The 24,118-nt window shown below is 52.1% G+C and overlaps 1 protein-coding gene and 2 long non-coding RNA genes across 11 annotated transcripts; 1 reads left to right on the top strand and 2 right to left on the bottom strand.

Moving 5' to 3' along the window:
* Positions 1–687: 687 nt before the first annotated feature.
* On the bottom strand, positions 688–13,954 carry LOC107142118. Of its 3 annotated transcripts, XR_007352166.1 has the most exons (6): positions 13,237–13,954; positions 8,672–12,483; positions 8,385–8,507; positions 5,383–5,583; positions 3,139–5,296; positions 688–2,640 (listed from the first exon to the last, which is right to left on the bottom strand). It is a non-coding gene; the product is annotated as an uncharacterized LOC107142118 (long non-coding RNA). The 3 variants fall into 3 exon arrangements; XR_007352167.1 differs by lacking the exon at positions 8,672–12,483 and having other exon boundaries at positions 3,139–5,583; positions 13,237–13,939; XR_007352168.1 differs by lacking the exons at positions 5,383–5,583; positions 8,672–12,483 and having other exon boundaries at positions 13,237–13,884.
* On the top strand, positions 12,720–22,954 carry LOC107142115 (non-compact myelin associated protein). Of its 6 annotated transcripts, none has more exons than XM_015485505.2 (4): positions 12,720–13,004; positions 17,200–17,285; positions 19,577–19,661; positions 21,423–22,954. In XM_015485505.2, exons 2-4 carry the CDS (start codon positions 17,207–17,209, stop codon positions 21,562–21,564), a joined length of 306 nt encoding a protein of 101 aa, XP_015340991.1. In that variant the 5' UTR covers positions 12,720–13,004; positions 17,200–17,206; the 3' UTR covers positions 21,565–22,954. The 6 variants fall into 6 exon arrangements, with proteins under 6 accessions (XP_015340991.1, XP_015340992.1, XP_048672033.1 ...); XM_015485506.2 differs by lacking the exon at positions 12,720–13,004 and adding an exon at positions 13,671–13,735; XM_048816076.1 differs by lacking the exon at positions 12,720–13,004 and adding an exon at positions 13,812–13,827.
* LOC107142116 lies at positions 19,862–21,475 on the bottom strand. Of its 2 annotated transcripts, none has more exons than XR_001503515.2 (3): positions 21,341–21,475; positions 20,350–20,575; positions 19,862–20,181 (listed from the first exon to the last, which is right to left on the bottom strand). It is a non-coding gene; the product is annotated as an uncharacterized LOC107142116 (long non-coding RNA). The 2 variants fall into 2 exon arrangements; XR_001503514.2 differs by having other exon boundaries at positions 19,862–20,143.
* Positions 22,955–24,118: the final 1,164 nt, after the last annotated feature.

Genomic DNA, 24,118 nt, shown 5'->3' with positions numbered 1-24,118 from the left:
AGGCAGGTTTGTCCCCAGGGAGCTCCTCCAACGGAAAGAGGCCAGGCACCGGGCTTGGCAGCCCACGCCCTGAAATCCCAGTGGATNATTCTTGAGAGCAGCGCATGCTGGTTCCTTCCATGGAGGTTGAATTCCCACTCTATCCCTCAGGTCTCATCTACACTCTGGCCTTCCCTGGGCCCTCAGCTCCACGGTGCTGGGACCTCACTGTCCCTCCCCCCCCAATCCTACACTCCCCCTCCTGACTGTGTTCTCCCCGCCCTGTCTTCATCCCCACTGTCCTCCCAGCTAGGACGGCACTCCTCCCTTCCCCCCTACAAAATCTCGGTAAATAATAGTGATTCTCACTCATTGAGCCGAGGCAGTGAGGCAGACAGGTGACAGCTTGAATTCTGGAATATTCAGTCTCATTTCCACCCAAGTCTGCCACCTTCACTGGCTGTGTGACCCCAGACAAGTTACTTGGCTTCTCTAAAACTCGGTTTCTTCACCCCTAAGATGAAGACCCTGATACTCACCTCACAGAGTTCTTTTGGAATGAGGTGGGTTACAAACTATTCAAATAAAAATCATTTGTGAAGTTTTTAGAGAGGTGCTTGGCACATAGTAAGTGCTCTTATGTCTATTTTATTTATTTATTTGGTGCCAGGGATTGAACTCAGGGACACTCGACCACGGAGCCACCTCCCCAGCCCTATTTTGTATTTTATTTAGAGACAGGGTCTCACTGAGTTGCTTAGGGCCTCACTTTTGCTGAGGCTGGCTTTGAACTCACGATCCTCCTGCCTCAGCCTCCCTAGCTGCTGGGATTATCGAGTCCCCAAAATGTGGGCCAGACTCTGAAGTCAGATCCTGAGGCAGGAAGATCGTGAGTTCAAAGCCAGCCTCAGCAACTCAGCAAGGCCCTAAGAAACTCAGACCCTGTCTCTAAATAGAAATATGAAAAGGGCCAGGATGTGGCTCTGTGGTTAAGCGCCCCTGGGTTCAATGGCCAGTCGGAAAGGAAAGAAGGGAGGAAGGAAGGAGATGGGTCTGGCTGCCACGGACAGCAGAGTGTGGGCCGGTGCTGACCAGGCACCTGCTGGGGGAGGATGGGCGGGGCCTCGGGGAGGCTGGCCACTTGACATAGGCAGGGACTTCAGGTGGGTCTTGGAGAAAAGGAACGTCCTCTCCCAGCTGGTCATCTTGGATAGGAGCTTAGCCCCTGGTGCCTCTGCGTCCTCACATATAAGTTTTAGACGCTAATAGGCATCTGCTGGGGGGGACAGTCCAGTCCTCGGCAGGGCTGGGCCCTGGGAACTGGGCAGGTGCGGCTTCTACTTTCTCCCTGGCACTCAGACCCAGGTCGCTGTGACCCCGTAGCCCAGGAGCACAGTGACCACGGTGCCCTCAGATTCCAGCTCCCCAGGCAGCCGCCCCCCAGGTCCACAGCCCCCGGGCTGACTTGTGCTCAGTGTCACACGGGTGTCACCACGGCAGCCATGTGTGGAGGGGAAAGCACACACCTGGCCCAGGCTCCACCCTGGCCCGGGCTGCAGGTCCATTTTTGAGCACCCTCCGCTCACTCGCGTAGCTGGGAATTCATTTCGTTCGTGGGACACAGAGCAACCCCCCCATGATGTGCCACGTGGTGCTCAAGGCACTGGGGCTGGAGGGCTTAATAGCACCCTTGACGCTCCTGCTTCAGAGTCCTGGGTGGGGCTCTGTCACTGGTGGAAGATGCTGACTACCACCAGTAGCGAGCGGGGGAAACAGCCCTGTGACAGGGCACGGTGTGGAGATTTGATGTGACTAAAGCATCAGAGAAATCAGTGGGGGAGGAAAGAGTGGCCTGGCACATGCAAAGGCCCTGGGGCTGGGGCAGGAGTGACTGATAGACTGAGCTCCTGCAGGGAGCTACCAGGTGCAGATCTTGAGAGGCCTGGACCTGGACAGGTGGGGAAGACGGGGAGACAAGGGCATCTGTAGGAAACGAAGATCCATCTGAAAGAGCTTGGTGATGGGGTGATGCGCCGGTGACCGTGGTGACCTTAGGTTTCTGGCTTCAGAAGCTGCAGGTGGGTGTCAGTGTCATTTCTGCAATGGGAAGACAGATTCTGAGACGTGCTGGGCATGGCAGGACCCAGACACAGCCTGGGCGCTCAGGCCACTGCTGGAGCAGCTGGGGACAGGTCTGTGATGATCACCATAGCTAACTGCATGATTTGATGATGACCATGATCGTCAATGGGGTCTGAGAAAAGGCCGGGATTAGAACCCCGTAATCCAGCTCCAGGGCCTGTGGTTCACATCCTGCCCTCGGCTGCCAGCGTCCACCATCTGCACATCCCAGGTGCCTTCAGGGCCCCAAGAACCGCGGCAGGCACTGGACCTCGCCCTGGGAGGAGGAAGACCAGAGCCCTTGCAGGGAACCTCTCTTCTGTAGAGGACAGACAGGTCACAACCTAGGTGGTTTCAGACGGTGGCTCTTCTGCGGAGAAAGTTAAAGAGGGTAAGTGAGGCAGAGTTCCTGGGAGGAGGGGAAGGAAGATGGGAGGTGACAATGACCTTGATGACATCGTCAAACTGCAGACATCCCAAAATTAGTAGGGAAGAGTCCTCGGAGAGAGTGGAGGTGATGGTGGAGTCCTCAAGGGGTGGCTTTTAAAAAAAAAAAAATTAGTGAAGGCCTAGATGACGTAAGTGTTTGAAGTGGGTGAAGGTTTGGGGGCTTTGAAGCATAGATAGAAGTTTGCCAGGCAGACAGGGTTAGGAAGCCCTTCCAGAAGTAAGTGTGAAAGTAAGCAGGGCAGCGTTTCAGGGTGTGGGTGTGCGCGACACAAGCTGCGAGGGATCTTTGAGGCAGAGTTCAGAAGCTCCTGTGGCTCAAAGGCCACAGGGATCCTTTCCTTCTGTCTCCCATGTTTAACGCTCTCCAGCTCCGAGTGTGTGCTCATGAATATTCCCTGAGCGCACTGAACAAATGAATGTGTGCGTGTTGGTGGGGAGGCAGCCGAGGAAGGGCAGAGTGTCCGTCAGTGCCCTTCTGCACAATATGGGCCACAGGTGCCACTTAAAAGCTCTCGGGACCACGTTCCCAAAGCAAAAAGGAACAGGCTGAGTTTGGGTGTTTCGATTAACCCCGGTCACTCTTCTCACCTAAGGGCTCTCAGGGTGGGCTCGGCGCAGCTGGTAGGTTTGCAGTGGGTCCTTCTCCGTCCTCCCCTGGGCGGATGGGTCACACGGAGGGTGCAGCACCCACCCAGCCAGTGAGTGATCTGGGGACAGAGATGGGCTGGAACTAGCACTCCCCCTCCTCCCTCTGAGCCTGAGGCCCGGCCTGGCCTCCGCCACTCCTTCCTCTGTGGGCCCTGAAGGGGGCCGGTTTGGGCTGAGCCCTGCGCCCGCTCTGGTTTCTGGGTCAACAGAACTGGCTCTGAGCAGCTTGGCAAGGGGGCGAGGACCTCTCGCCTGTTCAGCGACAGCCCCACCTGGCACGTCCCCCAGACAGGGAGGCCCACATACCAGCAGCGGCCCTGCCGCTGCTCAGACCCTCACCTGGGAGGACAAAGGTGGCCCCGGGAGCACGGCGCCTTGCGCACCTGCACGTCCTCCAGAACCTCCTTCCTGCACCCGCCCCTCACTTTCCTCAGTGTCCACTCGCCCTGAAAGTCCCCCCACCCTCCCCCAACACTTTAAGGAGGGGGGAGGGAGGGCTGTGAGGAACAGGAGACGGGTCCCATCCTGCCCTGGTGGCTCTGTGACTCTGGACGGGTTACCCAGCCTCTCTGGGCCTGTCTCCTTGGGTGTGAAGCAGAATGGTGTGCCATGAGGATTCACTGGGACCACGAGCGTGAAGGCCCAAGCACCTCTGCTGGCACAGAGGCCGTGACAAAGGGACAAGCACAGCAGGGCGCCAGAGGCTCACCACCCACCACCCTGGTTCCTGAAGAGTCCGGCCCAGCCACACACCCGCCCCTCGCCGTGGGGCTCACCTGGACTCTCCCAGACCCGAGGTTCTCTGGGGTCCCACCTGCCTCTGGGGACAGGGCTCAGCCACATTGAAACTAGGAGGGGTGGCACTAACAGGGCCCCTGAGCTCAGCTCTGTGCAGTGGGGGGCACCGGCGTCCCAGGACCCTGAGCCCAAGGTGGATTCCTCAGAGACGAGGTTCCTGGCATCCAGCGGAACTTGGCGACACTGCCCAGGGCCGGCGAGGACCCAGAGAACTCCGAAGCAAGGCCAGAGCCCCTGGGCACAGCAGACGAGGCTTACTCTGGAGGACCCCAAGGAGGGTTTGGCGGCTCTTAAAATTGGGGAGAGGGGTCCTTTGAAGGTGGAAGAAAATGTTTCAGTTCTTTTTCCCTCATATTGGAAAAAAATAGAGACCACAAAAATGTATGGTAATAGAGGGTCCACGAGGATCAGGGTGTGGCCGTGGCCGAGTCCTCCGGCCTTTGCCAGGCACCAGGCAGGGCGCCTCCAGCCTTTCTTACTCAGTCCAGAGGACAACGAGGAGTGTGAATGGTCTGTCCCCAAGAGTGAGTTCAGGGGTGTCGAGGTGCCCTTGGACCCGACTCCTGGGTCCACCCTTGCTCTCCCTGACGCCCCACGGCCGTCACGAGCCCCGATTTTATTTAGTGGAGTCCTCAGAACATCAGGGCAGGACAGTCACCCCATTTTACAGCTGAGGAAACTGAGGCCCAGCGAGGAGGAAGCCCCGGCCCACAGTCTCTTCACTAGTCAGTGAGGGGTCAGGGCCCGTCCCTGTCCCTCTCTCTACAGCCCCTGCCCTGTCCCTGCAGCGTCTGCCCCTCCCCCCTGGCTGGGGTCCCCCTGGCCCCACTCGGGGCTCCCTGCCTTCCTGCCACCCCCTTGTCTTTTCCGGCCTCCCAGCTCCCAGGCCACCGCAGGCTGCTCAGGGCTGAGCAGCGTCCCTGTCCCATCTCACGACCAGGCTGAGGTGGCACTGCCATCTGAGAGGGTGGGGGGAAGGGGAGGCCGAGGGCAGGGTTCCATGAAGCTGTGGGTCCCCAGACAAATGCCCCTCTGTACCTCGGGGCTATTGTGCCTGGCCGGCTGCCAGCTCCTGCCACAGCAGCCCCGCGCCTGCCAGGCCCCGCCGTGGGCAGGACGAGGGAGGGGAGCGCCTGCCGGGATGGAGGGATGGAAGGATGGAGGGCCTGGGGGGCGAGCACGTGGCACGGAGGGCCGGGCCGGGCCATCCTGAGTCACACCGGAGGCTCCAGGTCACAGGATGAAAGGAGTCTAAGAGGGAGGTCACTGGGTCCCAGCTGTCGGTTTTGCAGAGAGCAAGCTGCAGACCAGAGAGAATGAGTAAGTTGCACAAGGTCACACAGCAATCAAGGCACAGGCATGAGACTCAAGTCCAGGGCTCCTCACTTCCAGGTCAGGGTTCTCGCCCCCATCAGGTCTCTCCATTGAGCTTCCAAGGCCGCCCTGTTCATCAGGAAGGTGATGAGGTCCGGAGACCAGGACACTCGGGCTCCAAGAAGGACTGTCACCTCAAGGTTGCGGACTGTGGGTTTCCTAGAATTCCTGATTACGATGCAGATACTCCAGGGGGCATCTTTATCCTTAACCCTGAATAACAAACACTTGGAGGTTGGCCTGGCCCTTGGAGAAGGCAGTGGGAAGGCAGAAAAATCAAAAGCGAGACCACTGGAAAGTCTGTTACAGGAAAAACTTAGGGTTTTTGAACTTGCAAGAGGACATTGGCCTTGGTTTTTTTTTTTGTGGGGGGGTCTGGGGATTAAACTCAGGGGTGCTTTACCACTGAGTTACATCCCCAGCCTGTTTTTATTTTTACTTTTTAATTTTATTGTATTGTGTTTTTATTTTGAGACAGGGTCTCACTGAGTTGCTTAGGGCCTCAGCCAGGCTGAGGCTGGCTTTGAACTTGGGATGCTCCTGCCTCAGCCTCCTGAGTCACTGGGATTACAGATGTGGTCCACCACGTCCGACTTGACCTTGGTTCTTTAAAAATAGATAAATAAAAGCTCCCCAAGGAGCTTGCTGGCCGTCGTCTGGGAAAACTCAATTACATCTCCGTATTCTTGCTTTTAATAGGTGACAGAGTAACTCAGAAACCTCAGTGCCAAGGCTTGAACCCTGGGCCTTGCACACGCCAGGTGAGCACTCGACCTCGGAGCTACACCTCCCGGCCTGTTGAGACAGGGTCCTGCTGAGACGCTGAGGTTGGCCTCAAAATGGTGACCCTCCTGCCTCAGCCTCCCACTGATCTTGTTTTAAATTAATCAGAAGGAACTCTCAAAAATGTCGCAGATAAACCTCCTCCCTGCGTGGCCCTGGGTGCGTCACTGACCCTCGGTGTCCCCATTAGTAGGCAGAGGGCAGTGGACTCTGGTTTTCAGACTGGGTACCACACACTGTGATGACCAGGAGCTGCATCCTGGGGCCATGATGGAGGTGGGAGTGGTGAAGAGAACCAGGGGTGAGGCTCTAGTAGGAGGGAGGAATTTTGTCCCCCAAGTCCTTGGGGAGCTTGGTTTTCTGTCATGAGTGGTCCCCCACACACACACATGCCAACAGGAAGGCAGGTCACTTCTCCATCTGCACAGACACGCAAATCCAGCGCTCTCCTCTTTCTTGCCTGGTGGAGTTCCCGGATCCCGCCCCTCCCTCAGAGTGACTGCCCCCAGGTGGGCAGCCCGGGGCACCACGTCCCTCCTTCCTGTTGGGGCCCCAGTCCCCCATCCCCTGCGCCTCTCTCTGCTCCCTCCTGTAGGGAGTACACCCTCTGGAGCTTCCTGGGAAAAGACGCACAAATGCCGTCCCTGGTGCGAAAGGTTTCATCCGGGTGCAGGCCACCTCTAGGAAAGGAAGTGTCTTCCCCTCAGCGAAGGGGGAAGGTCCTGTCAGGGACCAGGGAGGGGAGGGGATCCCAACCTCAGGGCAGAGGAATGGGGGTGGGGGGGTATGTGAAGTTAGGTTACAGGACAGGTACCGGGCCCAGAAGAAGTCTGCCTGCCCAGGGGCCTCCCGAGCCGTGCCCACACCCTGCCCCAGCTGGCCAGGGCCCGGGATCTTGGTTGGCTCCTGCTCTCAGGTTCTCTCCTGATACAGCCAGTGCCAGTCGCCCCTGCTGATGTCAGATCCAACTCAGTGGCTGAGAGCTTGTCTAGGTGGGCAAGGCCCTGGGTTTCTTCCCCAGCACCAGGAAAAGAATGAAGCAGGGGTCCACAAATCTTAGGTTCAGAGAAGACCCCAAGTCCTACACAGTAGGCCAAAGATGTCCACGTCCCCGTCCCTGCAGCCCGGGAATACGTTAGTTTATAAGGCAGAAGGGACTGTGCAGATGTGATTCATTTAAGCATTTGAGATGGGGACATGACCCTGGATTGATAGAATCACAAAGGTCCTTGTAAGAGGGTGGTCTGAGCGTCCGAGAGACGAGATGTGATAGTGGAAGCCGCGTTCAGACAGAGGGGAAGGTGTTTCCTGCTGGTCGGACGACCGAGGAAGGAGCAGAGCAGGGCAGGCAGGAAACAGGTTGTCCCCCAGAGCCTCCTGAAGAGGGGACCCTAACCCTAACCCGCCCTGCGGACACTGACTTTAGCCCACTGAGACTGCCTTTAGACATACGACCTCTAACTATACTATACAAAAAAAAAAAAAGTGTGTTGTTTTAAGCCACTAAATTTGGAGACCTTTGTTAGAGCAGCAATAGGAAATTAATTTATCCTAGCCTTGGCATATATTAGCACAGACACTTCAGGCAAGTTACCTAACTCTCTGAGCATCCGTTCCTTATCTGTAAAATAAGGAAATATCTGTGGAAAAATATATATAAAGTATTTGTAAAGTACTTAGCATGGTAGCTGGTACACAGTAAGCACTCATTGACGGTACTTAGCATGGTAGCTGGTACACAGTAAGCACTCATTGACGGTACTTAGCATGGTAGTTGGTACACAGTAAGCACTTGTTAAATGGCACCTATTGTGTTGTGGTGATCGGCATCATCATTGTTACTGGTTGTTCATCCACAGATGTAAGAACAGACTGAGTGTGTTCCTTCTTGTCTAGAAACTTCTTGGAGGAAGAGATTGGGAATAGGTTTAGAATAGGTCTGGTGGCTCTATTCCAGTGGTTCTCAACCAGGGGTTCGTCACAACGGGGAATGCTTCTGGCCTCCCGGAGGCCCGGGATGCGACTAAGTGTCCTACAATGCACAGCACAGCCCTGTGCGACAAAGAATTATCTAGACCCAACACCAGCAGTGCCGGGCCTAGGAAGCCCTGCTATCCTTGAGGCCTGCTCTACCCCTTGGGCTCAGAATATCAACAGGTAGAAAGAACAATGAGCAGAGTCCTTCCCAGCAGGGCCACCCACCCTCAGAGTGCCCCAGCAATCCTGCTGACCTCCTGGAGGCCTTGCAGCCATGGACAGTGTGGAAGTGGAAGGGCCACTTGAGCTGGATTCTCAACTCCTCCATTCACTTGTTACTTTGGGCAAATCGCTGAACCTCTCTGAGCCTCTTATTCCTACCAGAAAAATGGAGATAAGAAGCCTCCCAGAGAACATAAATAGAAATAAAACCCAAGTTCCTGGCACCTTGAGTCTGCCTGCATGTTAGTTCCCTCCCTTTCTAACTAGAACTTGGGGTGCCTTCCCTCCCTCCTGCCCACCCCCAGGGACAGTGGGACACTTGGTGAGGTACGGGGAGCTCGTATGTAGTCTGAGAACTCTTGAGCACCGGGCCCTTGGCTTAGGCCCAAAGGCTGAGGGGCAAATGGAAGCCCCAGGTCACATTCCAGTTCTTGCCAGTCCCAACCAGGACGCCCACGGCCCCTTCCTCCCACGGACTCCCAGCACAGCCTGTGCTGCCCTTTTGGCACTAGGCAAAATGCGCCTTGTGACCGCTTTCATCTGGGACCTCTATTTATGGCTCTTGAGTGTGAGCTCATCATATTTGCAGGTCTTGGGTAGAGACTCCTCGAGCTCCCTTTCCTCACAACATAAGCCACAAAATCAGAGAAACGAAGGATATTCAAGCACCATCTAAAACCGAGCAAGTCAACAAGTCCTCTGAGATGAGGCGGGCCTGGAACCGAGACTTCCAGAACCCCTTCTCCTTCCCCTTCTAGTTCTTCACTAGAATATTAATCGTCCCATCTCTGTGATCAGAGCTGGGCCGGCATGGGGAGGAAGATGTCCGGTAAAGACTGACGGAGGGAAAGATTCTGGAAGGAAACTGCTCCCTTGCTCCTCCTCTCTGACTGAGCCCCCCAATCCTCGTGGTGCTGAGCATGTGGCGGACACCGGCTGAATGAATGACAAGGCAGGACAGGTGGGAGGATGGACGGTGGTGGGTGGGGCATCAGGATGGGAGGAGGAAAGCACGGTGGGTACATGGAGCGTAACATGTGCTTCCTGATTTCTGAGAACCAGCCATAGGAACATTATTCTGCATCCAGTTGTGTCTGGCTTGACTCAAGTTCAAGGGCAGTCAGCAGAATTCAGACTTCAACTTTGAAAGTTCTGACACACATTGGGACAGAGCCCCAAACAAACAGGACAGATGGGGGTGTGGATGAGGTGGTGTGAGACCCCACAGCTATGGACAGGGAATGGTGTGTCGGATTTGGGCAGCGTGGTACTATGCCCCCAGTAGACTTGGAGATTCATTCCTAAGGACTCCAAGGCACTCTGTTGCCTACTCAAAACCCCCTGGGAAGTGCTCAGATTGCTCTAGTGTCCACTGCCTTCCGGGAAGGTTTCCTGCCTTCCAGGTTGATCTGCTCCCGCTGGCTCCCCTCTCTTAGCAGCCGGGGTCGACACACAGAAGCATAACTCTTGGGAAACAGTGGTTCTCGAGTTAAGCTATGAATGGCGGCTCTGAGCCAGAGAACCACAGATTGGAAAGGTCCTTCAAGATTATCTCTACACTGGGCCATTCTGCAGACAGCAAACCCAAGGTCCAGGAGGAGGAGGCCTTTCAGGGTCACATGGCAGGTGGGTGGCAAAGGGAATCCTGGCCACCTGATTCTCATCCCAAGTCATAAATCTGCTGCTTGCTCCTCCCCCGCCAGCCAGCAGCTCCTGGGCCCTGCTACTCCCAGTGGGATTTCCTGCCTCCCTGGGGGAGCGTCACGATTGGCTCTGCCTCTGTCCTCAGTGGAAGAGAGGAAATTCAGAGCTTCTGGAAGACCTGGTGAACTGCCTCAGAGCCCCTCCCGGGACACCGCGCCAAAACAGGTCTATACCTGTTTATGTGCATAACCAGATGGAGAACAGGGAGCTCCCAGGAGGAGCAGGGAGCATTCAGACGGGAGTCGGAGGAGAAGGGGCACAGGCAACAGACCCTGACCTGTCAGCCACTACCCCCCAGGCACTGTGCTGGCCAGTGGTGGCAGCTCATGGGTTCTCAGCACCCCAGGAGGAGGCAGGGCACGTTAACCCAGTTTCCAGATGAAAACCGGAGTCCTGGAGAAGAGGCTCATGGAGCTGGTCACTGGTCAGGCCAAGATTGGAACCCAGGTCTTCCTGACCCCAAAGCCCTCACTGGGTCACAAGCTCCTCCACAATGTGTTCTGTGACCACACTGCCACATGGGAACTGCCACCACACTGTTCTCAAGAGCCTCCCAGGAGGAGCTGGAATTTCACTCCCGAGGGACCAAATCAGCAAGGTGGAGGCCAACGAAGGCCAATGGAAAGTCCTACGCTTAGACTTCCCAAAGCCATTTCCACAAGTATAGAATGGAGTCCTGGTCACCGGACAACAGCTCCTCATAATACTGTCACCACCCATGATGCTGCTCTTTGCCTTGAATTTCCAGAGCACTTTGCCGTCTAAGAAGCTCCCTTTACTTGCAGACCTTAGGGCTTTGTTTGCTCATAAGCAAGTGTAAGTCTGAAAAAGGGTTTCAGGGTGGTCAACGGGGCGCAGATGAGCAGTGCTCTGGGGTGGCTGATGGGCTATTCATATTAACCCAGTGTGACAGCCACAGATGATGTCCCTGTGGGGTTGTGACTATTGTAATTCCTATTTTACAGATCAGAAAATCGAGAGGTGAAAAAAGCTGACCTAGGACATGCAGCTAGTAAGCAGTAGAATTCACACTCAGGTCTGAGAAGTCTCAAGAGAAATGTCATTCTGAACATGTCAGGCTCCCTCTGACGTCATGCATACCGTTTACCGTATTTAAGGGAGATGTTGAATAGAAGAATGAGGGACCCCTGAGGGACACTATTGTCAATGAGTTGTTTGAGGAGCTGGGACTATTTATGACAGAGAAGAAAAACATCAGAAAAACTACAATTGCTGGTTTTGAAGAGACAGAAAACCCCTCACTTTAGCAAGCTTGGGTTCAACAGGATGTTTACCACCCTACAACCAACTGCTTCCGCCACCTACTGGTGGGAGGTAGAATTGCTGGGCTGATATCAGCCGTCCTAATTAACATCCAAGCAAGTTCAACCTTCCCCACAGAGAAGTGCTCTGGAGACTGACAGGTTGTCATGTAGAAGAGATGGAAAAAGAATTGGGACCAATGGGTGAAAATCACAAGGCACCAAAGTGTTTAGTGTTTACACTGGTTACCAGTGTCCTAATCACTGACTTATGTGAACGCTGGCACAGAACTTTTATCAGTTCTGCTGGATTAATACCTGCTTTTTGCTTTGTAAAAGTGATAAACTTCAGAAAAATAAAATGTCACTGTTGAATTTTTAAAAATCACGAGGTGCCAACATGAAGGTCAGTTTTCTGATGAAGCATCCAACAGCTCAAGGGGCCACTTGGGGAGCAGTGAGGATCCGGTGTATGGGGAAGATCAAGGCAGGTACCTCGAATCTCTCAGGTGACTGGCAGAAGTCAACCCCAATGTTCTGGCAGGTCGAGGGCCTTCATGCCCTGAATTGCAGTTGGTACTTTGTGGGGGTGTCTGCTGGGGTTGGCAATGTCCTTGTTGTCATACCCAGACAGGAACTTGTAAGGCAAGCCAAAGTGAGAGGGGTGCCCTAGCAAGGTACTTTGGAGAGGGGGTCTGGCAGCATTGATTTCCCAGATGGCTCTTGTACTCGAGGAATGAGTCAACAAGTAAACATTCATGACCCTCCACCGCTTCCCAAACTGACCTCCCACACAAGGCCATTTGTCAACAACCCCGTGAACAAGAGTTCCTTGCAGATTCTGTAAATGTGCTTAAGGCTCAGCTGAAGGCAGAGTCCAGAATGTGGCCAAGTACCAGCTCCAGTCAGGTCATAGTCAAGGTCAGGGGCCCAGGACAAGGGCCATGACTCTTGGCTGAACTCTAACCTGAGTGGGGTTTTCTTGCCAAGGCCCCACGTTGATTCAGGGCATCTCTACCTCGTGCATTCCCCGGAGGCAGCCCAGTGAGGATCGATGGAGAAGATGCTGCGAAATCAGACCCCACCTGAGTCCCACCAGGGCTTTCATATTAGCCTTGTGGACTTAGGGGGGTATCTTCTCTGCACTGAGCCTCAGTGCCCCCATCTGTAGCAGGAACACAATGATTGTGCCCTCGTTACTGGATAGGTTTGAGCATTAAATGAGAGTTTGCATGTAAGGTGTAGCACCTGTCACATAATAAATACATTATTATCATTAACTTAGCCTCTGTCAGTGAAAACGGCCTCCCCTCCCTGTTTTCTGTGACCATGGACCCTGATCTCAGCCACACTTGATTCTAAAATTCCCCTGCTGGACTTCACTTGGTTGGCAACAGTCGCTGAGGTCCCACACATGAAAACACCCACGTCCTTGGCCATGGATGTTCCACCACCCCCCTCCCACCTTCTCTGATGTGGCAGGAACAGAGATGTAATTGAGAGCCTTCGGTCCCGAGATGAGGCAAGATCTGCTCGGGGATTGCTCACTGTTCTCCCAGAAAGAGGAGGAACTGGGCCCATTCGAGAGAGAGTCTGCACCTGGAAGTCGGTGCCCAGGAGGTCGCCCCTAAAGGACCTGCAAAGGAAAGGAGTCTCTGTCCTGTGGCCTAGGAGGCTGCATTGCGGGTCAGTGTGTGTGTGTGTGTGTGTGTGTGTGTGTACTCAGTGACTACTAATGGACCCCGCTGTGTGCATATCAGGGGCAGGGTGGTGGGGGGACCCAGGCTTTGCAAGGCCAGGTTCATACCCCAGCTCTGCAGCTTCCAAACTATATAAGCATGGAGAGTAAGCTTTATAGCTCTGGGTCTTGGGGTCCTCAGCTGAAACAAGGGGAAAGGTCAGGGGTGGTAGTACACACCTGTAATTCCAGCAACTCCAGATGCTGAGGCAGGAGGATCACAAGTCCATGGCCAGACTGGACAGCTTAGAGAGACCCTATCTCAAAAAACAATTAAAAGGGCCGGGGGTGTAGCTTGGTGGTAGATGCCCGGGGCTCCATCCCCAGCTCTCACAATTACTGCATGGATGAGAAACACCTGGCACAAGGTCTTGGCTGTGGCAGGTGCTCAGGTGGTGGCTTCTGTCCTTTGTGGCTTGTTGGTTTTCCCGTGGATGTTTCCGCAGGCACAGTTTGGGTTATCCAGTGATTGTGCCACGTCTCTCTCCCAGAGTGACCCTTGATCAGGGGCCACCTGTTTGCATTTCTGTTTTTGGAAGGAATTGTAAGCAAGCATCAATGGCGAGTCTTCTCTGCTTGATGCTGTGGAGGGTAGAAGCAGAAGGTTTAGCACATGCGCGCTAACACCCTTTGCCCGCTGGGGTGGACGGCTGTCCGTGAGAGCGGGTCTCTCCCTGAGGTGGGCTCCAGATCCCCATCTTAATTAGCTCAGCAGATATTTACTAATGTCCACTGCGATGCAAGACGAGCGACTGCGACACAGGCTTGGAGGTGGTTCTCGCAGAGCAGTGCGGCTGTGGGAGGAGAGGACAGGGCTGCTCAGCTCTGGGGGTGGGCGTCCTCCCAGGGCGCTGGCCCCGGGGCATGGCTGGCTGGGCCTGTTTAAGGCACTGGGAGACCAGAAGGCCAGGTGGGAAGACAGGTTGGTGGGTGTGGGGCCCAGGCAGAGCCCCTCGGGGTTTCCTGGTGGGCATCTGAGGATTAGGTCCTCGAGGAGAGGGACAGACAGACAGACTGGACTTGCAGGTGAAGGCAGAACCCTTCCTGTGGATCTGGGGGGCCTGGCAGCAGGGGGCCATTGTGAAGCTGCCAGGCCCCCAGGGCAGGCCACAGTCACCAGAGTCCCCAGGCTGGGAGCAAATGGCCTGACCCAGTGGATGCGGGCAGTAGAAGGCTGACCCCTGTTTCCATCAGAGCTGGGAGAGTGGGGAGCTGGCACCCAGTGGCCGGGATTCTCAGGGAGGCCCACTGTGGGGCATGGGGGGGAGCCGGAGGTGCCCAGCCCCGGACAGCAGCCCAGCCATGCCAGGGAGATGGCGTGGTCCATTGTCACAGTGACTGATGGCATGTCCACCGTCACAGCCCTTCAGCAGAGCCTGGTGTCAGAGCCAAGAAGCTGGAAATAGGATGGGAAGCCCAGAAGTGCTTTCTGTGCCAGGTGTAGGTGCATGCGCAGGTGGGAAGGTCTTTCCTTTTTTTTTTAATATTTATTTTTTAGTTGTAGTTGGACACAATGCCTTTATTTTATTTATTTATTTCTATGTGGTGCTGAGGATTGAATCCAGGGCCTCACTCGTGCTAGGGAAGCACTCTGCCACTGAGCCACAGCCACAGCCTCCCCCTAGAAGGTCTTTTCTTGAGGCCCAGAGTGATCCAAGCAAACCCAACAGACAGTCTCTTCCCCACCCAGCCCAGGATTGAATTTCCCAAGGCAAGGAGTGGATTTCACTAGCGTCTCCCCAGCTCCTGGCATAGTGGCAGGTGGAGGTGCTCAGATGGTGGCTTCTGTGCTTGACCTTCATCTAGTAAGTGTGCAGAGCCCTGCTGTGCAGAATGGTGAAGGATAGATACGTAGGTGGAAAACACTATGCTTTTTTGATGGGAATATCCCTAATGGTCAAGGTCACAGTTTCTTGGGGAAAGGAGAAAATGAGATTGAGATAGAAAAGGTACTTCAACTTCATCTCAATTTTGTTGAAATCTGAAAAGAACTGAAGAAAATGGGAACTATAAATATTTGTTAAATCTGAATGGTGAGTACATGGGATCCTATTATATTAATCTTTGTAATTTAGAAAATACTTCTGCTCAGCGTGGAGGCACATATCTGTACTCCCAGGCAGGAGGAGCTCCAGGTGGGCACCAGCCTGTCTCAAAATAAAAATTTTTAAAAAGAGATGGGGGAGCTGGGGTTGTGGCTCAGTGGTAGAGCATTTGCCTGGCACATGTGAGCACTGGGTTTGAGCCTCAGCAGCACATAAAACTAAACACATAAAATAAAGGTATTGTGTCGATCTACAACTAAAAATATTTAAAAATAAAACAAAAAAACTGATTTGTAGCCGGGTGCAGCTGCACACACCTGTAATCTCAGTGGCTCAGGAGGCTGAGGCAGGAGGATTGCAAGTTCAAAGCCAGCCTCAGCAAAAGCAAGGTGCTAAGCAACTCAAGAGACCCTGTCTCTAAATAAAATACAAAATAAGACTGGGGATGTGGTTCAGTGGTTGAGTTCAATCCCCAGTACCAAAAAAAAAAACAAACAAACAAACACCAAACTGATGTGTACCTGGGCACAGTGATATACGCCTGCAGTTTCAGCCACTCAGGAGGCTGAGGCAGGAAAGGGTTCAGCCCAGGAGTTCAAGGTCAGCTTGGGAAACGTAGCAGGACCCTGTCTCAAAAAAAAAAAAAAAAAAAAGAACCCTGGTTTATTTCCTCCCCTTTTTTAAAATTCCTATAATTATCATTGTGGGCTCTGTATTTCATGGTCAAGAATCTCACCTGCTTCTTCTGGTGGCGTTACATCGAATTAACTGCACACTCTGGATTCACCCCTCCAGTGTGACAGGATTATGAGTCTTTGTTCGTATTTTTGAGACAGGGACTCTCTGTGTTGTCCAGGCTGATCTCAAGCTCCTGGACTCAAGTGACCCTGCAGCCTCAGCCCCCTGAGTGGTAAGGTTACATGCACAAACACCACGCCCGGTTTAGTATTGTGAATTTTGATTCATTGTGGTGTCAAGGGGGGGGGGAACAATATACATTGTACACTCCAAGAGTATGTTTAAGTCTGAGTTCTGTCTCTTCCTCGCTGTGTGACTTTGGCAAAATCATTTTACCACTCTGAGCCTCCCCTTGCTCCATAGCCAAACGTGGAGTACAGCCGCTTCCCAGTGATGGAGAGGGTAAGTGAGTGTTCAGAGGTGCTGAAGACAGAGACACTCTTGCAGGGCAGATGGTCAAAATTCAATCTCTCTCTTCCCATTAAGGGTTTTCTCACCTTTGTTCTTTCTCCTCTGGTCCTCAAATTATGCCAGCCTTCAAGGCTTGTTCAAATATATCTTGTCCAGTAAATTGCTTTCCACTGCCAATGGTTTATATGACTGACAACTTAACCGGAGCTAAAGTTTTCATCTTTCTTCCTCTCTTCTTTTATTCTTCCTTAGGTATTAAAACTTCTGTCAGGCCTGGTGGTACACGCCTATAATCCAGAGACTTGAGAGGCTGAGGCAGGAGGATCTCAAGTTCAAAGCCAGCTTCAGCAATTTAGCAAGTTAATTGCCCTAAGCAACCCAACACAATACTATCACAAAAATAAAAAGTTAAAAAAACTGTGTGTGTGTGGGGGGGGACTTTGAGGATGTGGCTCAATGGTTAAGCAACCCTGGGTTCAAAACCTGGTACCAAAAAAAAAAAAAAACCTAAATGCAAAAGCACCATTTCAGTCCTTATTGCGGGGTGAAGAAAGGCCTGATGGAATGGAGGTCGACACCCCAGGTTCAATACCACTGGGTAAATTTGGGCTCCATATAACTATGAGGGCTTCAGTTTCATCAGTAAAATAGCAACAATAATTTACCTCACAGGGTTTCTAGAAGATCAATTTAGATATTTTGAAGCACAGAAGGAGTTGAATGAACATCATTGAGTGAATTGAAACTTCTTGGAAGAATGAAACTCTTTAGGAATCCTATGTATCATTTTCAACACCCCCAGGGGGTGTCTAGTAATGTGCCCTGGGTTCATTGGCTGTCAAAAAAGAATCTGCATGCTGGAATATTCTACAGTCGTCCAGATAAAGACTAAAAGAAATAATATGGCTTATTCGGGTTTTAGGCAAAATTTCTTCTTTGTTCTCACCAGGATCGAGATGACCACAGCCACCACTCTGGGAGATGCCACCTTCTTCTTGAACATGACCACCAGGAGAGAAGACTTCCTGTACAAGAGTAAGGCCACCTTGGCATGAAGGCTGGGGAGGGCTGGGTGGCCAGTGCCAGGCCAGCTCCTGGTGCAGAAGTCCAGAGCATGGGCTCTGGAGATGGAGTGCCGGGTCTCAGTCCCTGCCTACCCCTGGCCGGCTGTGTGACCTGGGCACACAACCTCTGACTGGGGCCTTAGTTTCATCAGTAAGATGGGGATATTAATGAAGCTGCCACACACGGGTGTCATAAGGACTCAAACAGATAATCCACATAAAAGTTTAGAACAGCCTCTGGTGCAATAGCATACACCTATAATTCCCACAGCTCGGGAGGCTGAGACAGGAGGATTGCAAGTTCAAAGCCAGCCTCAGCAAAAGCAAGGCACTAAGCAATTCAGGAGGCCTTGTCTCTAAATAATTACAAAATAGGGCTAGGATGTGGCTCAGTGATCGAATGAACCTGAGTACAATCCCTAGTACCCCCACCAAAAAATCCCATCAACTCATAAGGGAGTAAATTAATGGAGGAGGACATATTTGGGGAGATACTTGCCAGGAACAAGGGGTCCCCAGAATGAAAAATTTGAAGATAGCTCTTTCAGAAAACCAACTGATTATATAAGGAGAAGCAGGGGACCCTCTCAGCCACCTCAGTTGGCTGTGTGTATAACTGTTCACACCTCCGCCTAAGGGACAGCCTTCCCCACACGAAAGTACAGTTTTCCCCAGTGACAGCTTCAGGCTGCGGTACCTGCAGGCGGCTGGATGAATGACAGGCTGCGTCTCTTCCTTGGAGACCCAGAAGGAGTCGCTCTCAGGGTGGGGGTCCCCCAAGTTATCCTGCTACTTGCTGGGTGGGCAGGCCTGCCGAGCCCTCTCTACAATCCCTAGGTCAGACGGGCATGCTCCTGTTTTTTCTTAACTAAAAGGACGTGGTCCTTCAAGCCCTGTTGGGGCTGGGGGGATTGGGGCATGGCCACTCGCAATATGACTCTGCCCTGGGGTCACCAAGGAGTGATCCAGAACGTCACTGTCTCTTCTCCAAACTCTGCCAAAGCCAAGTCTATTCTTTTGTTGTTGTTGTTGTTGTTAATATATATATTTTAGTTGCAGGTGGACACAATACCTTTATTGTTTATTTTTATGTGGTGCTGAGGATCGAACCCAGTGCCTCACACATGCTAGACAAGCGCTCTGACACTCTAAGTCACAACCCCAGCCCCTTAGTGTATTCTTAGAAGCCCCAGCACAGCTTCAAACATTTCCTGTGATACAGACAGCAAAACACCCTCTCCTTGTTTCAATAATACAAAAGTAATGTGATTTTTTTTTTGTAGATAATTTTGAAATTATAAATACAAGCTAAAATGGAGGAGGAAAAAGACCTCATTGACCTAAGAACCACGGGTCATCTCCCTGTGTCTACATTACCAATGAGACCATGTATGTGCATATTAAATCTCCATTAATTTTTAAAAATAACTTGGTCATCCTATATCCGAAAAATCTATCCGCCAGGCCTCCCAGGATCCTGGTCTGTCTTGACAGGGTGGCTCTTTACACACGTGTATGTACTCTGAAAATTCCCCCCCGCTTATGATTTGTACTTTTGTGAATGTACATCATGCTTTTCCAAAAGGTTTACTAAAGTCAAAACAAAGCGAAAACCATGTACAAATATTCATAGGAAGAAAGAGCAGAAGGGGACTGAGGAGGAGCAGGGCAGCCACCCACCACAGGGCAACGTGGCCCACCCCTCCCTGTGGAGTCTCGTGTGGAGACTTTCATTAAGGTTTTCAACCTCTGCTGGATAGTCTCTGCTGTGGGGAGCTGTCTTGTGCTTCGTAAGATGGTTCTCATTATTCCTGACCTCCACCCTCTAGGTGCTAGTCACAATTCCTTCGTCTGTCCCCTGCTCCCAAGTTGTGACAGCTGCCCAACATTGCCAACTGACCTTTGGTGGTAGGGTTGCTGGATAAACTTTGGAATTCGCATTTAAATGAGACCTTTGGACAAATAATAAGCAAATATTTGGTATAAGTAAGTCTCCAATTTTGCCTGGCAAAGACCTACACTAAAATATTATCTTTCTTTACGTTAAATTCAAATATAAATTGGTGTCCTAGGCAAGGAGGCGAGAGGGGGATGTCCGGGTCCCTCCCTGTTGATCCCAGGGCAGGGCCACATGGAGAGTGGCCACACACCTCCCCACCAACAGGGCTTGAAGGACCGCGTCCCCCTTCCCTGGCGCAGAGGGCGCCTCCCCCTCCGCTCGTCTGAGCGCCAGTGGCCCCTTGGCTCCTCTCCCCTCTGCAGGTTCTGGAGCCATCGTGGCCGCCATTGTGGTGGTTGTCATCGTCATCTTCACCGTGGTTCTGACCCTGCTGAAGATGTACAACAGGTACGGGGGCCCTGGGCTTTGTCCCCTTCAGTGCGGGAACAGGAGCTGGGCTCCAGTCACATGCTCAAGGTGGCTCAGCCCTCAGGGGCCCAGGAGGGATTCAAACCTGTCCTTCTGGTTTCGGAGAGAACATGCCCACCGTTACGTGTAGTCACCACTCTTAGCTTCTTGTTGCTGTGACCAAAACACCTGACAACTTCGAGCAGGAAAAGTTTATTTCAAGTTTATAAATTTCAGAGGTCCAGTGCGTGGTCAGCTGGGTCCATTCGTCACGGCCAAGGGGCGTGGCAGAGGGAAGCTGCTCACCCCCTGGCAGCTGGGAGGCAGAGCAGGGGGAAGGGTCTGCAGGGATGATGACCCTTCCGGGGCACAGTCCAGTGACCTGCCTCTGCCAGCCTACAGCCACCACACCGTTTAGTCACACCAGGGCGAACCGATTAGCTTCAGCTCTCATGATCCAGCCGTGTCACCTCTGGGGATTCCTGCAGCAACAGAGGAACTCTGGGGGGACACCTCATATCTAAACCATAACGATAGCAACAATAACAGGAAGTGAAGAAATTGGGTCTATCCCAAACCAAGAAGTGGCATCAAGTCAAACCCCGATGTCGACCTCCCTTCCTCTCCTTTGTGGCTGGAGCTCTGGGTCCCTCTCCCAGATTGACATTGGTTGGACACCCCAACTCACCACCTGCTGCCCACCTGCTGCTGTGTGGGCTGGAAATGGAGGCTTGGGTGCATCTTCGTGCTGTCAAAACCTGTGTCTCCACTCCATGATCTTTAAAATTTGGAAGGATCTCAGAGTGGGATGGTTGAGTTGGGAACATATTGGAGAAGGCCCTTGTTCTTTATAGGAGCCTAAAGGACCGAAGTCATGTGATCAGTCTACCTCGGGCTCATGATTTTTAAGAACTCTGAGCACATGCAAAGAGAGAGAGAAAAAAGACTGATCAGAGAAGAAACCAAATGGGATAACTTTTTAACAATTGGTAAATCAGTGAAGTGCATTGGGGTACTAATTAGAATATTTGTGCAACTTCACTGAGGATATAAACTTTTAAAAAACACTTATGTCAACAAGATAAAATATCATGTAAATGTTAGAATTCCTAATTGTTAATTATTGACTTTTATGGCATAGGAAGCGAAGATAGGATATACCTTTTAAATACATTCCCAATGACATAAAAAGCTTTTAAGTTGGGCCCAACAGTGAATGGCACTTGCCTGTTATCTCAGCAACTCGGGAGGCTGAGGCAGGAGGATTGCATATTGGAGGCTAGCCTCAGCAACTTAGTAAGACCCCATCTCAAAATTAAAAATTAAAAAAAGGGCTAGAGACTTAGCTCAGTGGTAAAGCACTCCAGGTTCAATTCTAATACAAAAAAAAAATAAGCATTTACATATTTCTAGCAATAAACTTAGCAAGCCTATGAGGCTGCAGAGTTTAATTCACACTACACCTCTGAACAAAAGACAGGTAACATCTTCATTTTGTTGTGAATATAGCCACTCGTCTGACACCTTACTCATTCATTAACATAAGCCAATAAAACTAAATAAGTAAGTTGAACAAAAAAATTGAAGGTTCCGACTAGCTGATGTCTGAGGTCCTTTCCAGTTGTGAAATTCTGTGGTCAGCAATTAAGCCGCGTGACTTCGTGATGATCTGCACTAACCTTTTCACCAGCACCCTAGTCACAGCCCATTCCCCGCCGCAGGAGGGAGAAGACCCTGCCACACGTGCCCCTGTCTTTACAGGAAAATGAGGATCAGGCGGGAGCTGGAGCCCAAGGGCCCCAAGCCGGCTGCCCCTTCTGCCCTGGACCCAAACAGCAACAGCAGCCAGCAGCCTACAGCGGTGACCTTCGGCCCGGCTGATGTCCACGTGGAGACCCGGTGACCCCTGCCCTGCGCTGTCTCTGCCCCTGCCCAGGGAGCTCTCTGCAGAGTGGAGACCCAGCAGCACACTTCTCTGGCGGCTTTGCCACGAGTCCCTCCGGTCGGGTGGACAGAGGCATCTTCCACGCATCCCTGTGGCTTCAGGGGGTCCTTAACCTCATTCTGGCCTGACCCAGCCCACCCGCGCCCACGTCCCCACTGCCGCTCTCCCAAAAGCTGTGCAACGTTTTTGTGTCATCTGATGAGGTGGCGCTACACTGAGAACCCATGGATGTGGGTTTGGCGTTCTGCCCACAAACACGTTAGCTAAACAGACAGACAGACAGACAGGCAGACATGTAGTCCTGACTCTTCTGGTCAGGAGTTATGGGTCAAGGAGTGCTTCTGAGAGTGTCCCGGAGTCTTCTCAGATGAAGTGCCCTGGGCACAGCTTTGCAGAGCAAAACACTGAATCCCCTCATCAGGCACAGGGGAACTAACCTGGACTAACTAACCAGAAAACCAACTTGTTAATTTATAACCTGTTCCAGGACTGGGTGACCGCTAGCCTGCTAGCTCATGATGATTGGTCAGCATATTTTCCCCCTTTAAAGTTAAAAAGAAAACAGAATTCTTCTCAAAAGTTTCTGCTTTGTTATTAAAGCGTCAGCAGAAGGAGTAGGGTGACCTCGAGGAATATTAGAGGTGAATGTTGTCCCATTGTCCCTGGGCTTGGGATGAGCCTGGTGGCTGGTCAGGGTTCTTCCTCGGGCTCCAGGGGGACTGGCCCGACACTGTCTCATTTCTCTGGATTCTAAACAGCCCTGACAGTCCTGTTAACCCCTTCCCTCCAGCGACCCTTATTTGGAGATGGATTAGATTCCAACTCTGTTACTTCCGTCCTTCTTGGTCACCTTGCAGAGAACTGAGACATATCCAGAGCTCCACATTCACACACCATTTCTCTGTAGAGAGCTCATCTCTCACCCTGAGCTGGGAGAACAATCTGCATATTAGGGACAACATTTTGGGATTGAGAAGACAGCCTTCCAAGTCCTACTTTAGGGTGGGTGACCTTGGAAAAGTGACCACCTTTCTCTGTTCAGCGGGGTGGAAATGGAAATAATTGCCTCGTGGGAGTCAAAGACCCAGTAAAGCAGCCTGAGTACAGCACCTGGCCCCCAGTAGACAATTAGCAAATGGGAACCAGCATAATTACTGATGGTGTTGGGTAATGATGTACGAACATAGGTTTGGTTATGTTTTAAGGATCCTGAAATCGGAACATGTCTTACAGTGGGTGGGTCCCCCATTTCTTTTTTTATTCTTTCTGTCCTTTTGACTCAATTATACATCTTATAATTGATGACATCTTGGAAACAAGGTAATAAATATTGTGTCATACAAAGTGACATAGTGTGACATTTACCCTCAAGATCTAGGAGTCTCCTCTCCCTCTTGGGGTTAGAATTATCTTTTGAAATTGACTGGCAATGGGGTAAGAGGACTGGCCCAGGTCACACAGGTCATTTATCTCCCTATAAAAATACTCCTTTGAATAGCTCTGGAGACTATCCACCATCTTTTCTTCCTTCTATGTCACATCTGTCAGTACCAAGTACTCTGTAATGTGCTTTCACATGAATCAGCCCATATGGTTTAGTTTTCCCAAAAGCCCTGGAAGGTATTATTTTGTCCATTTGCACGTGAACATTTCCAACTCAAAAATAATCAGTATTTGTCCAAAGTCACACAGCCGGAGTTGCAAAGACGGGACTCAAAACCAGGTCCCTCTCTGTGATAGCACTCTGACCTGCCATCCCGACCCAAAGAAGCACAGATCCCTCTGTGAGCTGAACGGGGGACAGGCTTGTCTGTGGTTACATGGAGCCCAGGGCCTAGCTTCCAAGCTGAAGGCAGGGGCAAAGCCGTTTTGGCAACAGCCTGTCTGAGGCCGTCCAGCTCTCAGGCCTCCTGCTTCATTCACTGCTGAGACCCTAGGGTCAGGGGGGAAGGACACCCAGCCAGGGCAAAGCCATTTCTTGGAGGGCTCAAGTCCCAAACAGGTATTCTCCCTTCAACATTTTCTGCTTAAAAAAAAAAAAAAAAAGGTTTGGAATGTTTGAGGCCTAAACTCTACTCTTCTCCACAGTGGGGTCTCTCTGGGGCCAGGCTCCTCCAGGTCTGGTTTTGCTGTTATTGCCACCTGGGGGTGGAACCAGCGCCTGCACAGGCTAGGCAAGTGCTCCCCCTGAGCTGCACCCCGCTGTGTTTCGCTAAATGGAGGTTTGGACATGGAGGAGAGAAGGGGGACAGGGTGGTGAAGAGGAAGCAAATAAAAGGACTTGAGGGTCTTGTTTTTAACTCATGCAGATGACTCAGGAAGCATCCTTTAAGGGCTCCTGAGGACAGGCTGAGGTACCACCATGTACATAAAGGCGGGGTCCCTGCTCTGCAGGTGCTAGGAGCCGGTCCTGTCACCCGGGGCCCTGCATCACCGTTCTGGATTTCCTTTCTGACGAGGTGCCTTGCTTGACTGAGTAGATGTTCCCTTATTTTGCCACTGAGTCAAGAAA

Source organism: Marmota marmota, unplaced genomic scaffold, assembly GCF_001458135.2.
Source record: "Marmota marmota marmota unplaced genomic scaffold, marMar, whole genome shotgun sequence".
NCBI lineage: Eukaryota > Metazoa > Chordata > Mammalia > Rodentia > Sciuridae > Marmota > Marmota marmota.
This window is presented reverse-complemented; position numbering and strand designations above follow the sequence as displayed.

What these genes read in the sequence shown, in the direction of transcription:
- LOC107142115 (XM_015485504.2), top strand. An exon ending in AGAAGACTTCCTGTACAAGA is followed by an intron (nt 17,286 to 19,576) that starts GTAAGGCCACCT and finishes TCCCCTCTGCAG; the next exon opens with GTTCTGGAGCCATCGTGGCC. An exon ending in CTGCTGAAGATGTACAACAG is followed by an intron (nt 19,662 to 21,422) that starts GTACGGGGGCCC and finishes CTGTCTTTACAG; the next exon opens with GAAAATGAGGATCAGGCGGG.